The 25248-nt window shown below is 39.1% G+C and overlaps 1 protein-coding gene across 1 annotated transcript in view; it reads left to right on the top strand.

The window, feature by feature from the left end:
• The first annotated feature begins 18031 nt into the window (after positions 1 to 18031).
• The window catches only part of TRPM5 (transient receptor potential cation channel subfamily M member 5), a 39882-nt gene continuing 32665 nt past the window's right edge, over positions 18032 to 25248 (top strand). The window contains exons 1-4 of the mRNA XM_027888724.1: positions 18032 to 18148; positions 19024 to 19204; positions 20743 to 20909; positions 24225 to 24405. Coding sequence (XP_027744525.1) covers positions 18032 to 18148; positions 19024 to 19204; positions 20743 to 20909; positions 24225 to 24405 — 646 coding nt within the window. The remainder of the gene's footprint in view (positions 18149 to 19023; positions 19205 to 20742; positions 20910 to 24224; positions 24406 to 25248) is intronic.

Genomic DNA, 25248 nt, shown 5'->3' with positions numbered 1-25248 from the left:
ACTGTCTGCACCACATCCAAATCACCTTCTCAGAAACTCTGGAAAGAGAATAATTGTATTTGCTTTGTACTCCTCAAAAGAGCAACCCGTAACATTACTGATAAATTACAAGTCTTTTTAAGGCGGATGTGCTTACCTCACTAAGTCAGTGAAGAGGAAACATCCCACCAAACTCATATCCTACCAGGAGAAAAGCTGCTTATTCTTGACAAAATTTATGAGATAATTAGTTAATTCATACTTCCTATTATTTCAGAGCTCGTTATAAACAAATTACAACTCCTTTGGTCTGCAAAACCTTTTTGTTTTTCTTTAAAGGCACCTAATACTTCAAAATAGCCTTTGCAATGTTTTTGTGTATTCTATTCCTGGAGGTCCCTCTAGTGGTTACAATGTCAAGTTTATCTGGTCTGGCTTAAAAGGCTACAGGTGTTCTAACTTTTTTTTTTTTTTTTTTTTTTAGTAAGTATTTCTCATAATAGACATAAAGATTTTCCTAACACCGATAATTCCTCCTACTAAATAAATGGAAATTTTTTAAAAAAAATTTCACGTTATGGAAAAGGAAGAATATTTGGCACTTTAAGGAAGATACTTTGTACAGTTAGAAAATTATGTGTTACTGCTTGCAAGGCTGTTCAACATTGCCATTCAACCACAGTCACAGTTGCTTTTGTTTTTTCTTTCAATGGTCTGTTTTAAGACATGGAGAGGTAATACCTTATTATCAGCATGTCCTCTGACACAGTAAGTCTTTTACTTGAGAATCATATAATCATAGAATGGTTTGGGTTGGAAGGGACCTTAAAGACCATTCAGTTCCAACACTCCTGCCATGGACAGGGACACCTTTCCCTAGAGCAGATTACTCAGAGCTCCATCCAACCTGAGCTTGAACACATCTAGGGATGCAGCACCCACAACTTCTCTGGGCAACCTGTTCTAGTGCCTCACCACTCTCACAGAAAAGAATTTCTTCCTAATATGTAATCCAAACCCTTCTAGTTTAATTCTTTCAGTTTTAAGCCACTCCTCTTTGTTCTGTCACTTCATGCCCTTGTAAATAGTCTCCATCTTTCTTGTAGGCCCCCTTCAGATCCTGGAAGACCACAAATAGGTCACCCCTAAGCCATCTCTTTTCCAGGCTGAACAATCTCAATTCTCTTAGCCTATCCTCATAGGAGAGGGGCTCAATCCCTCCAAGTAACTTGGTGGCCCTCCTCTCAACTCTCTACAACAGGTCCATGTCCTTCCTGTGCTAGGGAAGTCTGTCTCATTCAGGTATGACAATTCATTGAATAATCTGAAGTGTAAACGTCTTTTTAGTGTGTAAGAGAAGTTGAGATACTCTCTGAAGAGTAGGTTTGCATTTAAAATGCAGAGTTTTTAGAACCCAGCAACTGTAGACCTAAATTATAAGCTAAGGAAAGACTAAGTTTGTAGTAGACAATTGTTTGTTGCTACTTTTTTAAACTGGAGCTATCTATGTGACTAACAAGCAAATCCCCATGTGAGCTCCAGGCTGAAGTTTATCATGCTAGTTAAAATGCCTCTCCAGGTGATTAGAAGTGTAGATATACTAAAAATATGGTTTTACAGAGATAATATTTTAAGCAACACTGCTTCTCACTACTTTCCCAGTTCCTCCAATTCTGCTGTAATAAAAGTGAAGGCTGTTTATCTCAGGAAGCCAGAAGTATTTACAAAGACTGAAAATGTAATATCATCTGCTTTGCTGCTTTTCTCCCCATGCCTGGTATAGAAATACTGTCCCTGAAGGGTACTTTCTTAGACCTTAGAGTTCCAGAGTGCTGGTGATGAAGCAGAGAACATAAGAGTATTTTCTAAGGTAAAGGCTGATGGCTTAGCCCATATTTCCTATTGAAAATATGTCTGTGGTTTAACTTCTGTTAATAAACTAGGTAAATACTTGGAAGAGAGAATAGCATAGTATTTCACCTTTACCATTACAAGCAATTAAACCCTAATAAACTTAGCAGTTTGATGAGTAGTTCTCAGTGCCACGGGGAAAAAAAAAATCCAAAACCAAAGACTAACTTGTTACGTTACCCAGATTTGCATAACGAATAGTAAGAAATTATCAAAGAGAGCATCAAATTCCTGCAAATATATTGAATTTTAAAAAGTATTTTCAGAGTTCCAGTCTCTAACGTCGGACTTGAATGACCAGAGTTCAGGTCCCAGTTCTCCCACAGACTTCCTGTGTGACCTCTGGTGTGTCATTGTTCTTATTTGTGCCTGAGGTTCTCAATTTGTAAATGGGATAATAGCACTGTCCTCCTTTGTAGCCGTGATGATAAATGTGGTTGAATGTTAAGCATTCAGATTTCCTGGGGAGGAGGAAAAACAGGATCCGTCAGTATAAAGGTAGGGATGCCTTGGAACACTGTACAGAGTTCTGGTATGCAGACAAAACTTGTAACACTGAGATTTTTAATCAAGACATTGTGTTGTGAATGGAAACACAAACCTGAATGAATGCTTTAACTGTCACTAATGCCATACAGAGATTCTTCCTGTTCATTGCATTTGCTGTTGCTGTGAAATTTCACCTCCTGAAAAAGGTTGGAAGTGGACATAACCTGCTTATCAGCCCAATAGTAAAAGACTTTGTTGTCACTGATAACACTGATCTTTTAAGTTACAGGTCAACCACTGCAGAAAGAAAAAACAGACACAGCCCATCACCACATCAGTGGCTGGTTTTAATCGCTGGAGGGGGAGAAACTAAAATCCCTTGAGGATGCAGAAACTCTAATTTTATGTTAGAAGACACAGTTCAGCTCAATGAACATTCAAATTAAAGTTTCACCTTACAAGGTAAACAATTCATTGGTAATAATTCATTGCACATACACTGTCAGAATGAGTAGGGCAGTGGAAAGAGCTGAATAAACAGTGTCATGAATTTGTAGTACAAAAGGTACATTCTGCAGCTTACAAAACTTTCAGGCATCTGTAAGATAGTAATCAATTATGCATCTTTATACTCAAGCATTACTTCCCTCTAAGCAGATTGACATTAAGGCTGGAAAACTACCAGGAAGGGAGGAAGCTGTATAGGTGTGATGACTGGTCAGAGTGGCCGGCAAGTCTTATTAGGACTCTCCAGAAAAGTTAGTGGAACTGTGTAGGAAATGGGTTAATAATAACATATCTTTTTTGAGCAGAAGGGAAAACATGCATAAGAACACATATAAGAGATAACCTGACAGAATATTGATGTTAAAATAGTACTTAAAAAGATAAAAACTTAGAGGATTTCAACAGAGACCCTTGCAGAACAATAGGCCTGGAGGGACTGAGTCTTACTCAGGATCTGGTACAGTTTAGCCTCAGACTCAGTATTGCACCTTAACTGTAGATTAAGCTAAGCAAACCACTGAGTTCTGAATTAGAGGAAAACTTCTGCTTGGGCTGTGACTTTCACAGTGTCAGCACTTAGTGCTTTCTGACAAAACGTTAATCAAGCCTGGACAAAAATAGCCAGTGACTTCAACACCATGCATTACGATCTGGTTCGGCTTTTAGAGAACATTTCTTGACCAAGGTCCTGCTTAATTTCAGGGGTTTATACTTCAAGCAACTGTCACTGTAGTAACAAAGATCAAAGATGAAAGCCTTTTTTGACTGTGACGTCATGGAATTTAACACAATTTTATTGCTAGAAATATAAGCATTAACAGAAACATGGATAGTTAAAAAATACTGACATATAGACATACAAAGGAAATTTTAAAGCAATCCAGAATAATTACATGGGTCATTGTGAGAGAAACAAAATCTGCTATTCTCTTGAACAGACAGAATTTGGGTATCTGACTGGTTTATGTCATTTTATAGTCCAATCAAAGGGATGTATCAGAGATACATTTTCTAAATGTTTTAGAAACAAAGCACAAAGGAATGCAGACTGGCAAAAGAAGCCTATTAAAATAGCAAAATCTCTTTTAAGGACAAAGAATATTTATGGCACACATTCATTTATGCAAGAAAACCCAAAGGGCCAGTACAAACATATAGGAATCATACCACTTATTTTGATAATGACGGACAAAAATATTTTAAGAAACACATTACTATGATCATGAAAGACTTGAAAAGCTTGGGCATACCTTTGATTTCTTCAAAGTCGCTTTTATTCACAGCAGTCAAGTGAGCTGCAATAATTTATACCAAATGAGGTCTGTTATATATCAAGAGAGCCCCACAAGCAAGTTACCTAAGGAGGCATGGTGATCCAACATTTGTACTCTAAATACAGAACAAATCCTTAAACAAATTCACTTTTAAGGGTGACATGCTCTGCATCAAAATTTGAAGTTATCAGTGAGGGTAAGCGGACAGCGCTTGTTTGAAAACCTAAGTCATTAACAGTGTGCCTTGACTACGCATGTATGCTTTGGGAAATTTGAGAAAAAACTCTGTAGCTTGGGAAAGCACATGGCTCTTCTCAAAGGGAACGAAGGGTGAGTTATTGATGCAGTTATACTCAACATCCAAGTTCTTGCAAAAATTTGAAAAGTTAATTTAGAAAATATGTTTACAGCTAAGTCCATTCCTGCTTGCTTATTTCTGATAACTCTGTGCTACTCACCTGCTGCACAGAAATGCTTATTATTTGCATCTCCATCTGTTTCACAGGGCTTATTTTCATCCCAGAGAAGACCTGCTGGTATCATTCTACACTAGCAAGGTTTACATTCGCTGTTCCAGGGACCAGCATGCAAACTGGTAAGACCTTCCTCTTCCCAAACAGGAAACGGGAACATCAGCAAATAGAGTTGGTAACAAGAGCCCTCTCAATGCATCTTCAGACCTGTGGGTGGACGGCCATTCCTGTTTCAGAGGAGAGCCAGCAGGTAGGATCATGAACTGTTCTATGTATATTGAGATGCTTGTGGTTCAACCAAGAAGAGATCATTGCTTAGTCCACATTTTCTTTCCCCTCCATGATCTGTTGGTAATCATCAGCAATATAAACCAATTACTGTCTCCCTTTCTTCCCCTTGAAAAATGAAGCACATATATCACTTGAAGAATTTCTGTATCAGTAATTTCACAAGCTAGTTGTTGCTGTGCTTTGTCTGTGATCACTTTCTGTAGTGGTTTTTCTGTTCAGTAATGTGGTTTTCTTAGATGAATAGTAGCTAACTTGTATTTGTTCTGTTCTTCAATTAGACACCAGCAACATTTCACTATTGCACTCTCCACTGTTGAGACAACCTTTTAGCTTGCACTAGGAATAATCCTTTTAATCTTCATAGACTCTTGTATCTAGCTGGTCCTCGGATACTGTTTTGGCCTGATATCAGCAGACTCCAGAACTATTACAGTCAGGCAGCCATCTATTATACAGCTGGGACATCAAAGTACAGAGGTGGATTCGTGAATCCTACTGTTCTGCACTGCGCTTTTCTACTCTTCTACCAGCTCAATGAGTTTAGGACACGAGCATGAGCTAACATGAATTTTCTCTATGCTACTCTGACTTACTCTTTCATGTATTTACTGTTCTCATCCTCAGTCCTTGAAGACAGTTCCCAACAGTACATTGGGGCACAGATGATGCCTTCAGCTCTGTGTCTATTTGCTTTTCTAAACTTTTCATGTAATTTTTATTTTAAAAGACTGCATTCAGGACAGTCAATTATCTAAATGTTGGTTGAGAGACTTAAGGTAGAAAAAGCCCTCTTTATTTGATGGTTTCTGATAAAAGGCAGTCAGCTATCTGTAAATACTCTACATTCAGACAGGATCACAGAGTACACAGCCAGAAACGCCGACAAGCCAGAATTTGGCTAAATTTACTCTTCATTCTTCATTAACTCTTCATCTGGGAAAGTATCTTCTCCTAGTGAAATTAACAAAATTAAATCAATAAATAATAATGGTGAAAATCATCCTGGTCTCTGGTAAATTATTTCAGCTTTACATACTTTATTTTATTCTAAAAGATAGCTCAAGGGAACTGCTCATGTAATTAGGTATATGCATTCTCAAAGTACTGTTTATTATCTTCAAAATGGGCTTTTAAAGACCTTTGTGGAAGTAAACAATATCTGGCAATTAGTGTCACCCTAGGTGAGTATGTAGCCTGCTTCAGGCTAATATATAATATTATTCAGCTATGTATGTTTTTGTTTCATCAATATTATAGTCATAGCCAATGTGGAATAGGGCACAGCATATTGAAAGCAATAGTAGAAGTTACACATTTTTATAGCTACACTGTAACTTTGCATTTTAGTAGCCAATATTAATTCCATAGAGTTCTAGCTTTTAGCTCCTATCATTAGATGTGTGGCAAGTGAGAAACTGCTGTTTTAATCTTTTCTAGACTTGCATTTTGTAATTAACTTGAAGTTACATGCTCACCTTTGTGGATTTTATTTTTTTTTGGACAAACGTAAATAGTGCTGTTTTATCTTCAATATATGCCTTCACAATCTTGTGATTGCAGAAGCTTTACTCCAACTATGTTGTGATTCAACTTCATAGCAGAAATATTAATAGGAATTCTGTTAAATTTCAAACATGAGAGCCTCTGATAATGTAGTAACTACTGAAGTGCTGTTCTTAGCTCCTGACTCCTGCACAGCCCCTCACTGTGACATAACCTATGAGATGGCTCATGGGTCTAGCATCAAGCGTGAAACCCTTTAATTTCCAGGAATAAAAAGCTTACTTGTCAGGGTGGCTGCTTTTCTTTGCTTCCCTGAGAAAACCTATGACAGCACCAGAAAGTACACTGTGTAAGTATATTCCTAGTTTATATAACTACTAAAGGTTGTTTTACTGTATCACGACCATAAGGGTTACTTGGAATAAATGGGACTTTTTAAAGTCTCTTTTTGTCACAGCTAAAAATCCATCACCTCTTTTATCTTTAAAATATTAAGTATTTCACTGCCTAGATAAGAGCCTTACCTGTGTGCCAAGTGTAAAAACAAGGCATCGCATTAATGCTGTAGTACATTAAAACTTGTCCCTGCATAGCATCATGCATTCAAGGTCCTTGGCTAATTTACTAAGATGATAAATGAGAACCCTGCACTTCCAGAAGTGCTGGCATCTCTTAGTGAAACTGTGCATCTGTCCACCTCTCTGTAGAAACTGGATTGATACGCTATTTTTTTGTTTTGTTGTTTTTGCTCTTATCATAGCACCTTGGATGTAGGGGTATTGGGACACATGCATCTCTCCCCAAAACCTCCCAATATTGTATTATACACTGTGGAAACAGGAGGGGAAAGAAAACATACCTTGTAAAAAGAAGTTTGCTCTGTAATTGCTTTTTTCAGGACCAAATTATGCTGGGTGAGGCAGATGTCAGTTTAACACATCTCAGAAAGTCTGGCTGTTGAAGAGGAAAAGGTATTTCAGTAGTCCAAAGGCATATAAAGCTTAATGGTTTTGTTCACTGTTTTGACTATTAATTTTAACAGGAATCCGTGAAATACAAACAAACAAAATAAATCACTGCTGTCTAAGAGAGGAAACCTTTTGTTGCACATAGCTTTCTTGCAGCTATCTGAGAAAAGCAAAATTCATCTATGGTTTACAAATCAGTTTGGTCAGTTATGGAGAAAACCCTTGGACATGACAGGGAATTTTTGTAAATATTCCTGTTCCTGTAAATATTCCTCCAAGTTTCACCTCAATAAAAAGCAGAGATTGCAAGCAGAGGAGGAAAAAATTACCAGGGCACCACTCTGAATGTGGTTAAACACCAAGGGAAGGGAAGCATCTATGCTTCTATTTCTCTCCTACATCATGTTAACCTCTGTTAAGCACAGAATTCACCATGTCTGAAGAGTTAACTCCTGCTTGTAACAGCTTATTGCTGTGAGTACACCTGCCAGCAGAACTGTTATGGAAATAGGTAAAGCATGTGCATATGGGGAAGCAATATTAGTACACAGTGAATTTGGCAGACTTTGAATCCTCTTGTTCAGCTGTAGGCAGAGAGGGTTTTGAGTATTCCAAATATATAAGAATAAGTAAGGCCCCTCTTTCTCCTGTGCACTCCTATGCACTCCTTAACAACCTCAGCTCAAACATTTTCATCTGTATGCCAAACTCAGACACTTCTTTTGTGCCTTGCAGTTTTATAAAATCCTTTTTGCTCTTACCTGAATCTGTATGATAAGCTACCTGAGGAAGTGCCAAAGAACAAATTGGCTGCAATTTGCTGCAACTGTGGTTTAAACATCAATACTATGCACAAGAAGAGCAATAGACAGATATTTAAAATCTAAGATTGGCATATACAGGAGATCCAAATTTCTGGGGGAAAAAAAAGATTAAAAAAACCCCTCCTAGTGCATTCAGTGGATCTGTTTTCCAAATGTGCAGCACAATCCACGGAACTCAGGTGCTTCAGCCTGAGGCTTCCTGCAAGTCACAATCCCATCCAAACTTCAATTTTGTAGTTAATGGACAAAATAGAGATTCATATCTTATAAAGAGAAAACTTAGGACAGTTAATGAACAATTTTGCCAATACCATTTTTGCACAATGTAATAACTTCAGAATTGTGTCTGCAGTTTTGTTATATTTGAGAAACAAAGCAAACTATTTTCCTAAGGTTTAGAATTCTCAAAGTATATTTTGTATATGGCTTATGTAAAAGAGCTTCTTGGTTTTGGATATGACTTCCCCTTCGAGCTTACAAAATTTGCCTGAAGCACTGAACAAGGTCTTGTAAATATATGATGAAAATAGTCACACAAGGAAACACAGTGAACGTAGTGAAGGTGTATTTTCACTGCAAAAATTGCTCTTTTCTATAAAAGAATGCATAGTTACAGGCATGAAATTGAAAAAAAAAAAAAAAAAAGAAATTGCACAGATGACAAACTTGAAAAGAAGTAAAGATTATTTTACCATAGTTAGTAAATATTGGTATTAGCTTAGTGCTAGGGCCTAATTTTTGAAGTCAGCTGTTAGTACCAAGAGAAACATTTGTGAACTTTTGCAGATTCTACAAGGATGATGTATTAAGATCCTAACAGGCTGATTTGAAGAAAATCACACTAGGTTATTTCAAGTTTTGCCATTTCCCAAGTGGCAGTGCTTTTTTATTTTCTCATACTTCTGCTTTCAGTTGTATTTTTGTGTCCTTTGCATTCAACAGTACTTATTTGCCAGTGTCCATGTACAATCCAGCTTCAACTAAAATTTTCAGGTGTGGTTTTGTCTGCCTTGTCTGTGCATAGCCCTTCCCGAAGCACTTGTTTTGAATTAGAGCTACTCCCAACTTCTTGTATTTTCTTTCAGTATGAACTGTGGCTGTGGTTACACAATACGTTATTTTCAGAAGTTTGTGTGGCATGTTGTATACCACATTAGTGAACTGATTTTGCTGAAAAATGACCTGGCAGAAATGAGTTCTTTTCATGTGAACTCAGTCTGATTCACTGTGAGGCCACACAGAGTTGTGCTGGCACAGCTTCAAAGTAACATGCCATGCTGTGGGAACAGAGCAGTGAAGGTCCAGGAGTATTTGAAAATAGTGTCAACCTCCCCCCGCCCCTCCATATACAACGTGCTGTGTAAGCACTGCCAGTTCCTTTATTCTAACTGAACAGCCTTGCCGTGTGTTGTCTCTCATCAGATCCATCTGCTCCTTACATTGTTTGATGTCTACATTTCCCTTTTATCACCTCTCCACACTCTCAGGTTTTCTCCCCAGAATAAATCCACTTCCATCAAATTCACTGGCTGACATCCATATGCAAATTTCTGCAGATTCTCTAAAAGTACATTATTCAAATAGCCTCTGGTGCTCTTTACTTTGTTAAGCAAATGAAGACAGAAACAAAATAGACTAAGTACCTATATTTGCATTAGCATTTTGCGCATTCATTTGTTAAAAGCTTGGTGCTAACAACCCTATCCAAACCAAAGCACTACCTACTCTCCTAGGGACAATCGGAAGACTCCTGTGAACAGTTTGTTTGCTTCACATCCTTGTGTCCTGGCAATTACAGGAAGCATCCAGCTCCAGAGGCATACCCTAGAAATGCTCACAGCCTACGCTGGTTCAGTAACAAGGTTCTCTTCCCACACACCTATTTATTGCTTGCTGTTGCTGATGAGGATCTTTAAATAATTTTTTTCCTCTTCATTAATTTTGTTCTGATCTCTGACTATGCACAGATACAGTAAAAGGAATTCCTTGATATAAAATTCTTTAACAACTGCTGTTCTAAAATGGAAACCGTCAACACAGAAGTTTTTGGAAGCTTCTGGTGGGGCCAATTCACATAAATGTATCTGGGAACTTAACTCAAACTTCTATTTTACTAGGCCATTTCTATGCTTCACTTCTTCCCATATTTTACTTCAAGTTCCTCATTTCCTGTCCGGCCCTGTCTGTGTCTGCAAACTCATAAAATCTCTGGTTACCAAGCACATTCCCAAGGCTGCTGTCAACCTGAACTAGCCTCTAGAGCTCTGTCTCTGTCCCAGTCGAAGTATGGAGAAACCTTCCCACAGGTTATTCTTGCATCCCTCCAGCTCTCATCTCTGCCAGTTAATGGCTTTTCCTAGCCCTCCTGTCTGAACATGAGAGAAGTGTAGTGTACTTCAGTTCAAGCTGCACTTATCATGACAGACACGTTTCTTTTGTTCCCTTTTTCTTGCAGTTCTCAAGGATTTATTTGCAACAGGCACAACAAAGTCCTAGGCAGGATGGCTGGCCATGATTTCTGCCGGTGTGTTTCACCACCCCAAGGTCTTTACGCTTTCTTTAGCAATTCCTTGGCAATCATGGCAGATGATTCTACTTTGTCATTAGGCTGTGATGCAGAAATTCATGCATGATTACCAGAATTTGAATGTGCTAATTCCTGACAAACAATTTCCAGAGCCACAACACAAATATAAGATAATGTGTGTAATTGCACATAGATGTATATAGGTCAGTCTCTCACACAGATACCTATGCATTTATTTTCCCTAGCAAATACTTCCTTTTGTTTCATATTATATTTTTATGTTCCCACAGCAGTTTTAGATATTCTTCCCTTCATGGATTCTAGTTGATGCCTTGTCATACTTCCCTTTCTCCTTTGCATTTACCCTTGACTGAAATACTGTTTTTCTTTCTTCACACTTAAACATGCACACTAGTTGAAGTTCATCCATTTAACTTTTTGAGCACATGCTGAAAATGAATATGAACTTCAGAGTCTTTACTGTGCCCTTTACTTCTTGGGTATTCTTTATTCTGATTGCCTGTATCTGCTTTGTTCTTCATAGTTATTATGTTTTAATTCAAACAGGTATGAAAATGTGGCTACTAGTGGAAGCAAATAATTCAATTACCGTGTTGTTGGCACTGGCCCAGTAAACTCACTGATGAAGTTTTCCTTGAGTGAGTATCTGCACTAAAGTCAGTAGGAGCATTTGCATTAGAAAAGTTACATAAGTGTGTGTGTATTTTGAGGGTCAGAGCTGACGATTCATATCCAGCTCATAGGGTTGCAATAACGTGCATGTTAAGGTCAGGTTCTTTGGGTAACAATATAGAGATCACACCACAGTCAAGGACTGCAGCCTGGTTGCTTTTCATGTTTCCTAGCTAGCCTGTTACTTGCTGTCCTAGCCACAAATATAAACTGTAAACCTTTCCTATCATCCTTTTGCACTGGTAGACTGTTACATTCTCTTTTTCCCTTCCTGCAGTCTTCTCTGCTTTTGATTACACAATTCTAATTTGCTCAAGCTTTCCTTCTCCTTTAGGTCCCCATTTTTGTTGCTCCTTCTCTAACCTTCTCCAGCTGGTCCATAGTTCCCTTGAAAATGGCACTCAAATCCAAACAGAATACTGCAGCTCAAGCTGTTCTGATGAACAGCTGAGTGACTTCACACAGGCTGTTTATGCTGTCCTATATGTCATTTCTCTCTTGCAAGAACAGCACAGCATTACTCACGTTCGCTCTGCCTGTAACCCTTAGGTCCTTTCCAAGAAGGCTGCAGTTTAGCAAATGGTATCCCGTTACATTGTTGGAAGCTGATCGTTCCTGCTCAAGCAAAGTTCCTTGCATTGGCCTCCACTGAGGTTTCCTCCCTACTATTCACTCCATTTAGTGTGAACCTTATCTTTTTCTGACCAATAGTTAAGACTTACTTTTCTTTAGGATTGCTATCTCATCCTGCATCAGTGAGGACACAGGAACTGGTGCGGTTTTCTTTCGCTCCACATGAAAGCGTCCTTGAAAGATTATAAATCAGTGAGTTTGCTCCATCTGTCACTGAAGCTTAAGGGAAGGAGGGCTTTGTGACTGATTTAACATCTACAATACTGGGCCTACTGAATTACTATATTTAATCATTTCACCCACATATTCAAATTACTATATTTAATCATTTCACCTACATATTCTTCCACCTTGAGTGGGTGGAGGAATCTGATGGTAATTAAAAGTCTGGGTGTGTCCCAGCCTGCTGATCAGGGTACTAGTATGAAGTAGAATTCTTACTGGTTCTAAGCCCTGAGACCTAATGACTGCCATACACCTACTCTCTTAATCGAACCACTGTCCCTTAAGATAACAATTCAGGTCAAGCCCTCTCTTGACTGGGCCCATTTCCTAAAGATACATTTGAAGGGCTCAAATTGGACCTCTCTTCCTTCCGTGGACACGGCATAATCCAGGTTAAAATCTAAAGGAAGGAAGAAACAGACCCACATTCTTGTCATTCATATGGAGGTCAACCATCTGTCATTTGTTACCACATAAGGAAGTAGAGATGCACATTCACAGTGGGCTAAGTGGCAATGATAATAGCTGGGAAGAGATTGTGGAAAGTTGTAGGACACAGTGAGAGAAGCTGTAGGGGAAAATGAGGCTGAGGAGAGAAAGCATGAAGGAGAAGGGGAGCAGAAGCAGAGACAGGAGGGAGAACAGTCCAGAAAGGGATGAACAGAGGTGTCAAAATGTCTGTCTGTGGTTCGTATCTCATTACTTTTTCTGGATAAATCCTTCAGAAAGGAGTCTCTGCAAGGGTCCTCCTTGTAGAGTTTTCTAGAGCTATCACAATTGCCCTCCTGTAGTTATACCTCCCTGCCAATTTCCTACACCCCAGAAATCTAGAATGCCCAAACCAGAAGTTAGGAACATTCAAAAAGTTCTTTACAGAGAGAGTGATCAGGCATTGGAATGGCCTGACCTGAGAGGTTGTGGATTCACCGTCCCTGGAGGTTTTTAAGATGGGGCTGGATGGGGCACTGAGTGCCATGGTCTGGTAATCACAGTGGGGTTGGATCAAGGGTTGGACTTGATGATCTCGGAGGTCTCTTCCAACCCAGTTAATTCTATGATTCTATGAAAATTTAGGACTAAAGAGCATTAGGACCTGCAAATTCCAACATCACAAACACTGGTTGTACAATGATACAATTCTTACAGCTCCTGTTTACGAGGTTAAAGTAGTAATGATTCATGAGACTGGCTGACACCTGGAACGATTTAACCAGGCCATCCCTGATGTAAATGACATTGACTCACATTTCCACATGTAGGTGGAACTGGCAATTGTCTTTTCCTCATAATTGTCTTAACTTGCTTTGCTAGTTAGAAATAATTTTCTAGGTTATATTTCAAATCTAGTAGTCATTAGAGGTACATAGATGTTTGTATTTACAGTCAATGGAACACTTAGGACAGAATTTGACCTACAAATTTATATACGTAGCAGCAGTCTAGATAGAAAAATATGTACTTAAGTCTGAACCAGAACTGAGTAAGATTTCCTGATATATACACAACATTGAAAATATGAATACACATGCTGGGGTAGGCAAGCTTTTTATGGCTTTTCGTTTTTCCCCGCACTTCTGAAATATTTCCAACTTCTTGCCTTTAAGTGATCCTTTCATTATGGCATTCTCATAGATAATGCAGAGGAAAATATTTAGGATTAAAATTTAAATATTAGGATTTTAAAAAATCTTGGAAATGTCTAAAAAAATTAAACTAAAAATAGTTAATATGAAAAGGAAGAAAATTATGGGTTACTGGTCATACCCCACTGGTTTTGCTCCAGAAAGTGCTTCGATTCTTCTCCTCTTTTTGGCTATCTGCCTATTCTTTCCAAAGAGAAGGGCTTATTCCAGACCCTTGCAATTAAACATTACTCCGTGACACTGCTGTGATGTAAGCTGACTACAGCTAAGCTGACTGCAGTGGTATGTCATGACCTTGACCACAGAGATTTGACCCAGTTGCCATGACCTGACACACTTGCAATCTAGTACAGCCTGAAGACTCAAAGCAACAGTCCCTGAAACCACTAGAGACTCATGTGAAAGCTGAAACCAAGCAGAACAAGACTGAATCAAATCCAGGAGAAAGGCACTCCAAAAAACCTGTAATTATATGAGTTTGATAATAATATAGTTTGTTAATACCTGCTTACTTCGCATTTTAGGGGACTTGGGGTGAGATATCCCCATGCTTTTTAAGAACAGAAGTCTTGACAATCCAGGAGGAAATGACAGAGCTGATTATATCCTCTTCTGAATACGTATTAGGGACATAACGCAATCTGTGTGCTGACTGATCATTATGTACTGAAGCTCCACTGCAGTGCAAAGGGCTGTTAAAGTGATGTGCAGTCCTTGAACAGATCCATGCAGTGTTTGGTGATTCTGCCTCAAACAGCGAGGGTTACACTGCAGTAGCTGAGACAGCTTACAGGATACCCTTGCCCTTCTTGGCCACCAGGACCACTGCTGGCTCACGGACAGCTTGTTGTCCACCAGCACCCCCAGGTCCTTGTCCACAGAACTGCTTCCAGCAGGTCAGCCCCCAGCCTCTACTGGTGCCTGGGGTTATTCTTCACCAGGTTCAGGACCCTGCACTTGCCTTTGCTGAATTTCAGACAGTTCCTCTCTGCCCATCTCTCCAACCCGTCGAGGTCCTCCTGGAGGGCTGCACAGCACTCCTGGTTATCAGCCACTCCTCCCAGCTTTGTGACAGCAGCAGACTTGCTGAGGAGGTGTCTGCCCCTTCACCCAAGTCATTGGTGAGTAAGTTAAACAATGCTGGGGCCAGTATCGAACCTTAGAGGATGCCACTAGTCACAGGTCTCCAAAAAGACCCTGTGGCACTGATTATCACCCTCTGAGATCTGCCATTCAGCCAGTTCGCAATCTCTCTCACTGTCCCCTCATCCAGTCCATAATTTCTTAGTTTGCCTATGAGGTTTTGTTTTTCCCACTACAGGGTAGTATCTATAGAGCAGCCTTTAAAGTCTTATTCCCCACCCTTTTAAATATAAAAGCAACATTTCCTTGCTCTGTTAGCACCACTGGGTAGAACATTGAACTGATATAGAACATTTGTACCTGTGCATTACTGCAATCATACTTAAAGTCACAGTATTTATCTCTTGGAAGTCAAACAAAAGGTAGAAGATAAAACAAGAAAAACTGTCAAGAAAACTTGTAAATATCACTCCCTAGTAGTCCAGGACCTCGTCTATTGTAGATTCTCAGCTCCATATATGGCTACACTATATTCTTGCATGGAAACCATTGAGAATTCTATATAATTTTTGGACTTGTTTTGCAATTCTGTCAGTACTGCTTTTCTGTTCTTGATGCTGGAAGATTTCCTGGATTGGAATATGAACAGAAGAACAGCTGTAGAAGATCATAACAAATTCCATGTAGCTCTGTATACTGTCACAGACAGTGGCCTGCAGGGATGCTGAAGAAGTGGTATAAGAACAGATGGAAAGATGAAGTAATAGTTCCCCAAAATAAGCTTGCAGTCTCTAATGTCATGGTTCAGAGACAGCTTGATTGGAAAAAAAAAAAAAAAAAAAAAAAGAAGAAGATAGTGCCCTGTGCAGTCCCAGTTACCAGGTGCTTTCCTCACTTTACAGCCTTATAAAAGCTTGTGAATAAAATTTCTGTTTCTGCATCTTACCTATTTTTATCTCCTTCACTGTTGTTCACTACCACTGAGAACCGGAATTCCTAAACTGAAAAATCAAACAATGTGCTATTTCTGAAAAATATCATTTGCCCAAATGCAAGAATGTTCCTTATAAATCTCAGCAGCCCAGTGTCTTTATTCCAAAAGAGAAGTCACAGATAACCACGTGAGAGACTTTTGCAAGGTAAGTCTAGAATAGGACTTAAAATTAACCACTTGAGGCCAAATTAACCATCAGATTACTCTGTAAATTACTATCTATTCCAAGTTCATTGCTTGTATGAAGCTATAAATAAGTGTGTACTGTCTAGGACAGTGATGAACAGTGACTAATGTACCCTGGAAATTCAGTCCTGAAAACTTTTCTCTAATCAAATGCTTTGTTCTGTCAGCAAGTTCCAGGAAGGGTTTTCTGCACTTTATAGCAGACAAAATGTATTACTATCACTCCTTACTAACTATTTTTTCCCAGAAATCTCTCTTCTCAGGAGATAAAGCTGCATCCCCAGTGGAAAAATAGACTTGAATAAAAAAGGTGGGCTTTGCTGTGGCTACCATAACTGATGATCCAAAAGAAGTTCTTTTAGGTAAGACTCTTAACCAGACTAGTCTGATATCTTACTCTTCACAATCAACACTTTGTTCTGTCTAGAAGTGAGTAGCAAGCAGGCAGGGAGAATGAGAACAAGCACCTTCAAACCTGTGATCTCCAACAGAAGTTTGGGGGTGGATACAGAGGTGTGGCATAAATATAGGGTAAGCAAATCATGAGAGGGTTCATAACCACTTTTCAGAGGCAGATTGGAGGAAAAAAAGGCAACTCCGAGCAATGTTTTCACAGAAAACAGAAGAGAATACAGAGGCAGCAGTGAAGCAGCCAGGATGCCAGTTCCTAAAAGAGTTCCCAGACTAAGGGAACAGCTGGAGGGCTTGCTCCCTCTACTGGAGCATTCTAACAGACCCGCAAGAGACTTGCTAATTTGACCCACTTTTAAATCCACAGCAAATCTCTTGGACTGAGAAATAAAGATTAATGCAGGGTTGGCTACCATTGCTGGCTTAGTTTCACAAGGGGTTTCTTTAAAAGACTGAACACATACTTGAATATGAAGATGAAGGCAGAGGGGAGAGAGCTATTTCATTGCTTTTGTTTTAAAAAGAAACAAAATAAGGCATTCAAGTTGAAATCTATATTTTTCAGATTATGATTTTGTTCAGTCAAGCTGGAACATGGAAAAAACAAGCAGACCTTTCAAGTGCCTGCATGGCACTTTCCAGTTCCATGTAGAGCAGAAGAACAACTCTTGTTATGTGACCTTTGCACTAGGACAGATCACTTGCTGTCGTTCCTGTAGCCACATACAGAGAAAACCACCTGTGTTTTTGAACTGTGTGTTTCTGTCGAGTACAGCCTGGCCTTAAATACTTGGGCTTATGAATAAATAGCTCATTTCTACAGCAAACAGAGAGTAAACCTCTCCTAAAGTATCTTCAGATAAATACAACGCCATCACTTAGTTATTTAGCATTCATGTCAGGTAATGTAAGTCACAGCAACATGAGGCACGACATCAAGAAACCATGACTCAGACACTCACTGACACAGCTGTACTCTTGTTTGAAATACTTTGTGGCTGAGACTCCTCTTTCTCTCTCGTAGAATTAGGGTCACCTTTGGGCTCTGAGACATCCCACATGCCTTTGGACAGATTGCAGGGTCTTGCACCTTGCAACTCAGCTTTCTGCCTGCTAAATGAGAGTTGAGGGAGACTTATTCCTTCATTATTCCTTTTTATAACTTAAGTTAGATAGCATTGCGTGGAATCTCCTTTCTCCTACATATAAGGTCTGACATTTGGTACAAAGACCTCCAATTTTAGCTGAACATTACAAGCATAATAGTAAAAAAGTAAAATATTTGACTAAAAACTCAGCTAGATGTATGTTAGTGGATTTTGTGGCCTCTCCGATTAAAATAACTTCTCATGTTGCAGTTCCCTGTCATCTCAGTGAACATCTTGGTCTACTGGTGCTCAATCACCTTATAAATTCAATGGAGGAAATGGAAGCCAAGCTCTGCAGCAGTGACAGAGAGGAAACTTTCAAAAGAGAACTACCATACTGCATAGGAGAAATAGACTTCACAGCTTCTGGGAAGAAACGTGGAAAGGTAGGCCAGGAAGGGTTTTAACCCTTTAACACTACTGCTGTTGTTCAGCTTCTTAGCAATAAACGTAGAGACTGTAATAGTGAGGGTCAAAGTGCCAAAGTGTGAGGCACCACATTGTACTCAAAGTAGGGACTATACCTTCCTGATCAAGAATGTGGTTTAAAATATGGTCTATTAATATACAGAAGTCAATCACATGATTTGCAATTATATGGTACGAGTAGAGTTGATATGCTACAAGTAGAATTAACTTTTCCCTTAAAAAAAAAATTATGTGCCCTACTTCCTTCAATTTACATCATTCCCTGTTTTTATATCTTTCTGCCAAAAAATAATAACCTGGATTTCAACATTTGAATTGTACTTTTGAGCCGTTTAAAGATTTTTCCTAAAGTTCTCTCTGTGTTCTGCTAATATGCAGAGAAGGATGTATATGGACAGACCCACCTGCTCACTAGTTCCGTGCATACATTAGTGCTAGAGCAGAAGGACTTCCTAGGAATTCCTGAAATCTGCCTTAAGATTTTGTTTCATCATAAAGTCTTAAGCACAAACTCAAAATATATAGAGAACTGAAGAAGCAATAGATTCATGTAATGTATCCTTGAAAAACAGACATGAATTCAGGAGAATATTTCATCTTGCGCAGAAACAAGAAGCACCTAAGAAATTTGTTGGCTTTGCTAGACTGCCATGAAACCAAAGGCAGCAACGTTCAAGAGGAGCAGCATAAGAGGAGAGTGTAATGTCAGTCTGCAACACAGAACTAGCCCATGGAACAGGCACAATTACTGAGATGGCAATTATACAGAATCTCTTTACTGTATCTTATTGTCCTATCGCTATTCACTGGGTTTTTGTTTTGTTTGTTGAAGTTTATTAAGGTTCCGAGTACCATTCACCCTGCAATTATATTTGAAGTTATGCTCAACAAATGGAAGCTGCCTGCTCCCAATTTGGTTGTGTCTTTGGTGGGAGAAGAAGAAAATTTCCAGATGAAGCCTTGGCTACGGGACACCTTAAAGAAAGGACTTATAAAGGCAGCTCAAAGCACAGGTTAGTGCTTTAGGTGGCAAAGAAGGAATTTATGTTCCTGCTGGATTCTCACACCTAGCATCCAGCAATCTGCTAATGACAATGGATTTGCTCACAGTTTTTGGAAATTCAAGACTTTGCTGAATGCAATCTACAACCTGTATGTAAATAGCTTTGAAAATTAAAGTGATTGTATTATAGGAGCAAAAATAAGGTTTTTTGAACTAAATTACTCTAGACAATCATTCCTGAAGTGTAAAATTACCTGACATTATTCCCTCAGAGATGAGACTAGACAGATAGCATAAGATAGGACCAAATACATTGTCCCTCTTTGGTGCCATAAAAAAATGATTCTTAAGAGAGCAGAGCAATTTGACCTCATTAAGAGTGAATTTAGGTCAAAATTAAGAATTCTTGTGTTCTCCATTCTCACTTTTTAGCTACCAGTCAAAATCATGCTACAGCCATTTTTACTTCTTGAAATCTTGGGTTTTTTTTCAAAGCTAAGAGTTGAACAGACTTTATTAATCAAACTGACTATGATTGAACTCAAGATTAACAAAAAAACCTTATTAATGTATTACACAAAGTAAGTCAGCTCACTTTCTCCCTGGCTGTTCACATGAATTAGAAGAGTAGTGAAAAGCATTTAAAAACTAAACCAAACCCTCCAACAAGCTTGTTGTTCCCTGGGAACAAGCATGGCAGTGACTTTCATGTAAGATGACCTTTTTTTCTCTCCATAACTTTATGAAAATACCTGCAAAACAAAGTGAAAATATCTGTGAGCATTTCACAGCAATCTTTTTGTTTAGCCTCTGATCCAGACAAAATTGTAACAGTTTTGCTTTTTATCATGACCAAAGCCCAGTACCAAAGCTCATTTTGGTACTTCTGTGGCACACAGATATTCTCTAGCTCCATGTGTCTTCTGTACTTAAGAAGGGACAGCATCAAGATCTCCAGTCTCTTTATGTTACATATTTGAAAAAGGCCAGCTAGCTGTTTACCTCGGGTGTTCATGATTCCTTGCCACCCTAACAGTACTGCTATAAATTCTCCTAAAGAATTCACTTTCTACACACACAAGAATAAGAGAAATAGAAGTCCAGATTAGGCAGGTTATGCCCAAGCTCTTCTGCTCGGAGGTGATTATATGGGACTGCTTAGCTGTCGGTTCAAGCCAACAACTTCCCTCACTCCATCCCTTTGCTCTTCCTGGTACAACAGTCAGAACTGCCTTGTACAGTGATGTTTCTACTCATGTTTAGACAGTGAGTGACTCTAGAGTGGACACAGCACTCTTGATGAGCTTATTAATATCAGAGTAAAGATGGTAACATTGCATCACATTGCATTCACATTGATATGTGAGGAATGTTTTCTTGGGCATATTATTTCTTCTTGTTTTCCTTATTAAAGCCTTACGTACTTAGTATGTATTTTAATTCTAAAAGTTATAGTTCATCAAGACCTGTCTTCACCAATGTTACTTGACACACAAACATGTTCAATTACAAAGAAATTATCTAACTGTTTTTTAAAAATAATTTCAGGTGCCTGGATTTTTACTAGTGCTTTACGTGTAGGAATAACAAGACACTTAGTGCAAGCAGTCCGAGATCTTGCGCTGGCTAGCACTTCATCCAGAGTGAGTGTGATTGCCATAGGAATAACTTCACTCAGAAAAATTCAGCACAGAGAAATTCTGGACAACACACAGGTACTTTTCACTCATTCTACTTGTGAAACAGGATTGTTCAGATAGATAACCTGCACTCTTATAAAATCTGGAAGTAGCTGGCAGAAAAACTTTGATATAAATGTAAAAAAAAAAAATAAAAAGAGGGGTTTAAACTGTGTTTTGAAAGAAAAAAAATAAAGAGCTAGAAGGAATTAGAACCGGAGGATTCTGTGCCCTACGCGTTTGGTGCACGCTGCAGCGATTCCAGAAATATCCAGCAGATGGCAGCATTAGTCATTAGCGCAAGGATGAACGTCAGGAAAAGAGCGCATGGAATAAAGTACCTTCAATGGTTTTTTCCCCTGTCCACTTACTGCGGGATCACTTACTCCAAATTATTATATAAATACTGTAAAAAGCGTGTTTTCTGTTATGGAAAACCAGACATAAGTATTCCAAGACAAGGTTCTTCTTAAGTAGCTGCTGAATTTGTGTCTAGTATGCAAAACCTTGCTTAATACACCAGGCCAAAAATACTAGCCATGCAGGATTTCACCCAGTTATTGGGGGCTCTAGGGACTTTTCAACTGGTGTCAAAGAAATTGAAGTTCTTGGGAAGAAAAAAACAAAACCAAAACAAACCAACAAATAATAAAGCCTCACCCAACAAAACAGTTATTGGGAGTAATAATGTTAAATTGACATGGAAGTAGAGAAACAAAAAAAAAAAATAAGCATTACCTTTTTGTCACTGGGGATACAGTCTGTCCTAAGCAAAATATCATAACAACAAAATAGGTGTGTAATAACAACGAATGACAGTTTCTCTGCACAATTTTACTTCCCTGCAGAAGCTAAGAAACAAATGACAAAGGTAGCCCTTTGAACTCACCCCTAGCTGCTCTTTCAGAAAGGCTTGCAAGTACCAGCTAGCAGCTGGGAGACTGCCAGCCCGTATCAGTGATCTATTGTAATTGGGCTTCCCCTTTTTTCATCTTTTTTTGCCAACAACAGCCACCTGTGTGTTCCACGAGGTGGGACTCTTTAGCTGCAGGACTTTAACCTATTTGTGTGGCTGAACTGGTCTGAAAGGACCTCAGAGGAAAGAATTTGGTTCATTATGTTTGTGTATTTTTCTCAAGAAAGTTGCTTTGGCAAATGCAAACTATTTCACCTCCCTCCTAGGTTATTGTGATCAAAATGCATCTGCATCTTTCCCAATCAGCACCTACAAAACAAGTGCACTGGTTTTTTTTTTTAATTGCATTAGATTTTCTCTCCCTTAACTAAAGCCCAAATTCTTTGGCAAGGAATATTTTGTAAAGAGCGTTCCTGACCCTATGACTTCTGGCACAGCTTCTACCCTAAAACATTTTGGATTTTAGTCAGTAACTCCAAGACAAAGGAACTACAGACAGGGATGTTGATCTAAACCCAACTCACTTTATACTTGGCACTAACACAAGCAGCTTGTTGTATAAAATAGAGCTAACAATCCACACTAGCAAGGAGAAAAACAAGCCCTGAAATCAGTTGATCCCTCCTGTCTCTTCTGTGTTAACGGTGTACCTTAAACGTCACTGAAACATCACTTCCACATTTTCAGAGAATAAATAGGAGAATCCCCAAGGGCCTTTTTCAATTGTTTGTTGTGCCTCTGGGTCCTAGTCAAAGGCCAAATCTTGGGTGAGTAGGCTTAATGGTACATGGCAGCAGAATATAGGCACACCCTCTGTCAAAACAAAAAATCTGAAGGAAATTAATTGTATCAAGAAGCTTTCCCCAACAAATGAGAGACAGAGAGAAGGAAGTAAAAGAAATCTGTGGCACTTGCTGTTTGTAAAGGACATGAAAGTTTACTGCTGCTTTTCCTGGAACAGCCTCTGATTTTCCTACTCTTCCCAGAGCTGCTGACAAGGAAAGAAGCCATAGGAACATGCCTGATAATAGCCCTTTTCACCTTGTTTTGACGGAGATTTCTCTTCTCCAGTTTGACTCTATGCAGCTTCATTTCGGAAAGCGACGTAGGAGCATGATGTGCATATGCAGCATGAAGGAGCTTGTCCTCTGTGTTGCTTCATGTGTTTATGCATTAGTAGTGCTGCTATGAGCTCTTGCACCACCTCTTCAACATCAGCCTTAGTCTTGTCTGTGGAGAACATGGATAACTCCTGAGTTGGACTTTTCCCAGGATTCAGCTGGGCACCACCTCCTGTATCAGATACTGCCAACAACTGAGATTAAGGAAGGCCCTACATAAGACCTGGCTCTTAAATACCTGAATGTAAATCTCTCTGCCAAACCTCAGTGACAGCTGGGTTGCTTGTGTAGTTACACTGCTATGTTCTCAAAAGGATTTGACACCTGTCTGTGCCCACACAATTAGGGTGAAGAAAATGCAATACAGTCACAATAGTCAAGCTGACAGTCTGAGTTTTGCTCATCAACTCAAGGCTGCAGGAACTGGAAACAGGCATGGCAGAAGCAAATGCTGATTTTAAACAGTTGTTTTAATCTGACCTACTTGCAAGAGGGCAGTAATTATGAAAATGAAGAATAATAACCAGGCATTTACAGTCTGGCTTGCAGCTAGGAATGAACAATCAAAGTGAATGTGCAACAGTAGGAAAGAAAGATGTATTAGGCAAGTAAGGGGAGCTTGAAAGAGTATGTGTATGGAAGACATATGTAGTGCAATCCTTAGAACAAAAGACTAGCAGGGGTTCTATTTTACCTGGACTGATTTTATGCCAAAAATCACTAATAAATAATTTAAAGATATCACACTTCTCACCCAAAATAAAAGATAAGAAGATTTCACTTTCTAAAAATCTGTCACTCACTCTTTTTGAATACAATTTCCAAACTGAGAATAATGATTAAACTTCATATAAACATATAAATACAGCAGCATTTAAATTGCTATGGGCATGTGGCAGGCTAACTTATCTACTGGCCTAAACATGGACAAAATGCTACTGTAACTAATAGGTTTGCCCTTCTTTATACCAGCTGAGGCTTTACAGCTCCATCCACAATTACAGGGTCTCGTGGCCCCTTTCCATTTGTCCAACAAACATTTCCAAAACCTACATTCTAGAGATGGTGACTGATGTCACTATATTTCGCAGAGGCCAAGAGGGAAACTTCAGGGACTTCAGTTCTCATTCTTATCAAATCTGGCCCCTCTCAGAAGAAGCACGTTCTCCTCCACCCTTTTTCAAGAGTCTATTCAAGTGTCCTAAAGGTGGCGTGGTATCTCAGGGTGCAGGCAGCACAGAAATGGAGATTAAGCACATTAAAACAAGGACTGGGTTTTGCGAAGAACAATAACGTCTCTCCTCCTCTCTTCAGAATGAAAGTCTTGTACACTATCAATCAGATGATGATATTCAAGGCCCACCATATTCCTTGGACCACAACCATTCCCATTTTATTTTGGTGGACCATGTAACACCAGATGAGCCAGATGGAACCACTAATCTTCGTTTTGCCTTGGAAAAGCACATTTCAGAACAGCGTACTGGATACGGGGGTAAGTAGGTTCTATATAGGCCTGCTAACTTGAGTAATACTGATATTACAGTGATGCCTGTGGGGCCCTGGCCTTATCAAAGGCAAGTCCAATTCCCAAACTGGACAATTGCCTGCATAGGCAAGATCAAGTAAACACATTTGTCATTATGTAAAAGGCAGAAGTTCGGTAACTTCTGAAGCAGAGAAAGCTGCTCTTTGAACCAAAAATCTGGACTTTTATTGCATCTCCTTAAGTGTAGCTCAAAGTTGATCTTCAAAGCATAGCTCAAATTGCCTTAAACACAACAAATGAAAAATAAATCCAGCTTCAAGTGCCTTAACCATTGGTTCTAAGAGATTGATATTTATTGTTGTATACTTTTATCCCCTCTCACACACAAGGTCTTGAAGTGCCCCCATACTGGAAGAAAAGACTTGTTCTAAAGCCCTCTGAAATATTTTAAGCCGTATTTATTTCAGGAGAAAACATTACCCTGGGTAAATACTGTAGTGGCTAATGGCCATCTGAATGTATGTGACCTTTGTTTATAATAAGAGCTGAGTGTTGGGCAGGTCTACTACTGCTATTTGTGTAAAGAATTCAGTTTTAGCACTAATACAATTACTTTGCCTTTCCTTTGTTTCTGTAAGACCTGCAGAGCACACTTATTCACAGTTGTTTGCATCAGTGGAATATTCCATTACACAGCCCACAGTATGGTTGCACAGATTTACCTGAGACCGTGAATGCACGTGAAAAATACTTACCTGGTGACTCACATAGGAAAGACCACAGGTGGGCTGTAAGCTGAGGTTGCAGTGCTGAGAATTACAAAATAGCCTCTTTTGGCTTGCAAACCAA

Source organism: Empidonax traillii, unplaced genomic scaffold (genome assembly GCF_003031625.1).
Source record: "Empidonax traillii isolate 1590-97213 ecotype Southwest subspecies unplaced genomic scaffold, ASM303162v1 scaffold245:size1430315, whole genome shotgun sequence".
NCBI classification, from domain to species: Eukaryota; Metazoa; Chordata; class Aves; order Passeriformes; family Tyrannidae; genus Empidonax; species Empidonax traillii.
The sequence above is the reverse complement of the archived record's forward strand: the minus strand, read 5'-3'. Positions and strand labels throughout refer to the sequence as shown.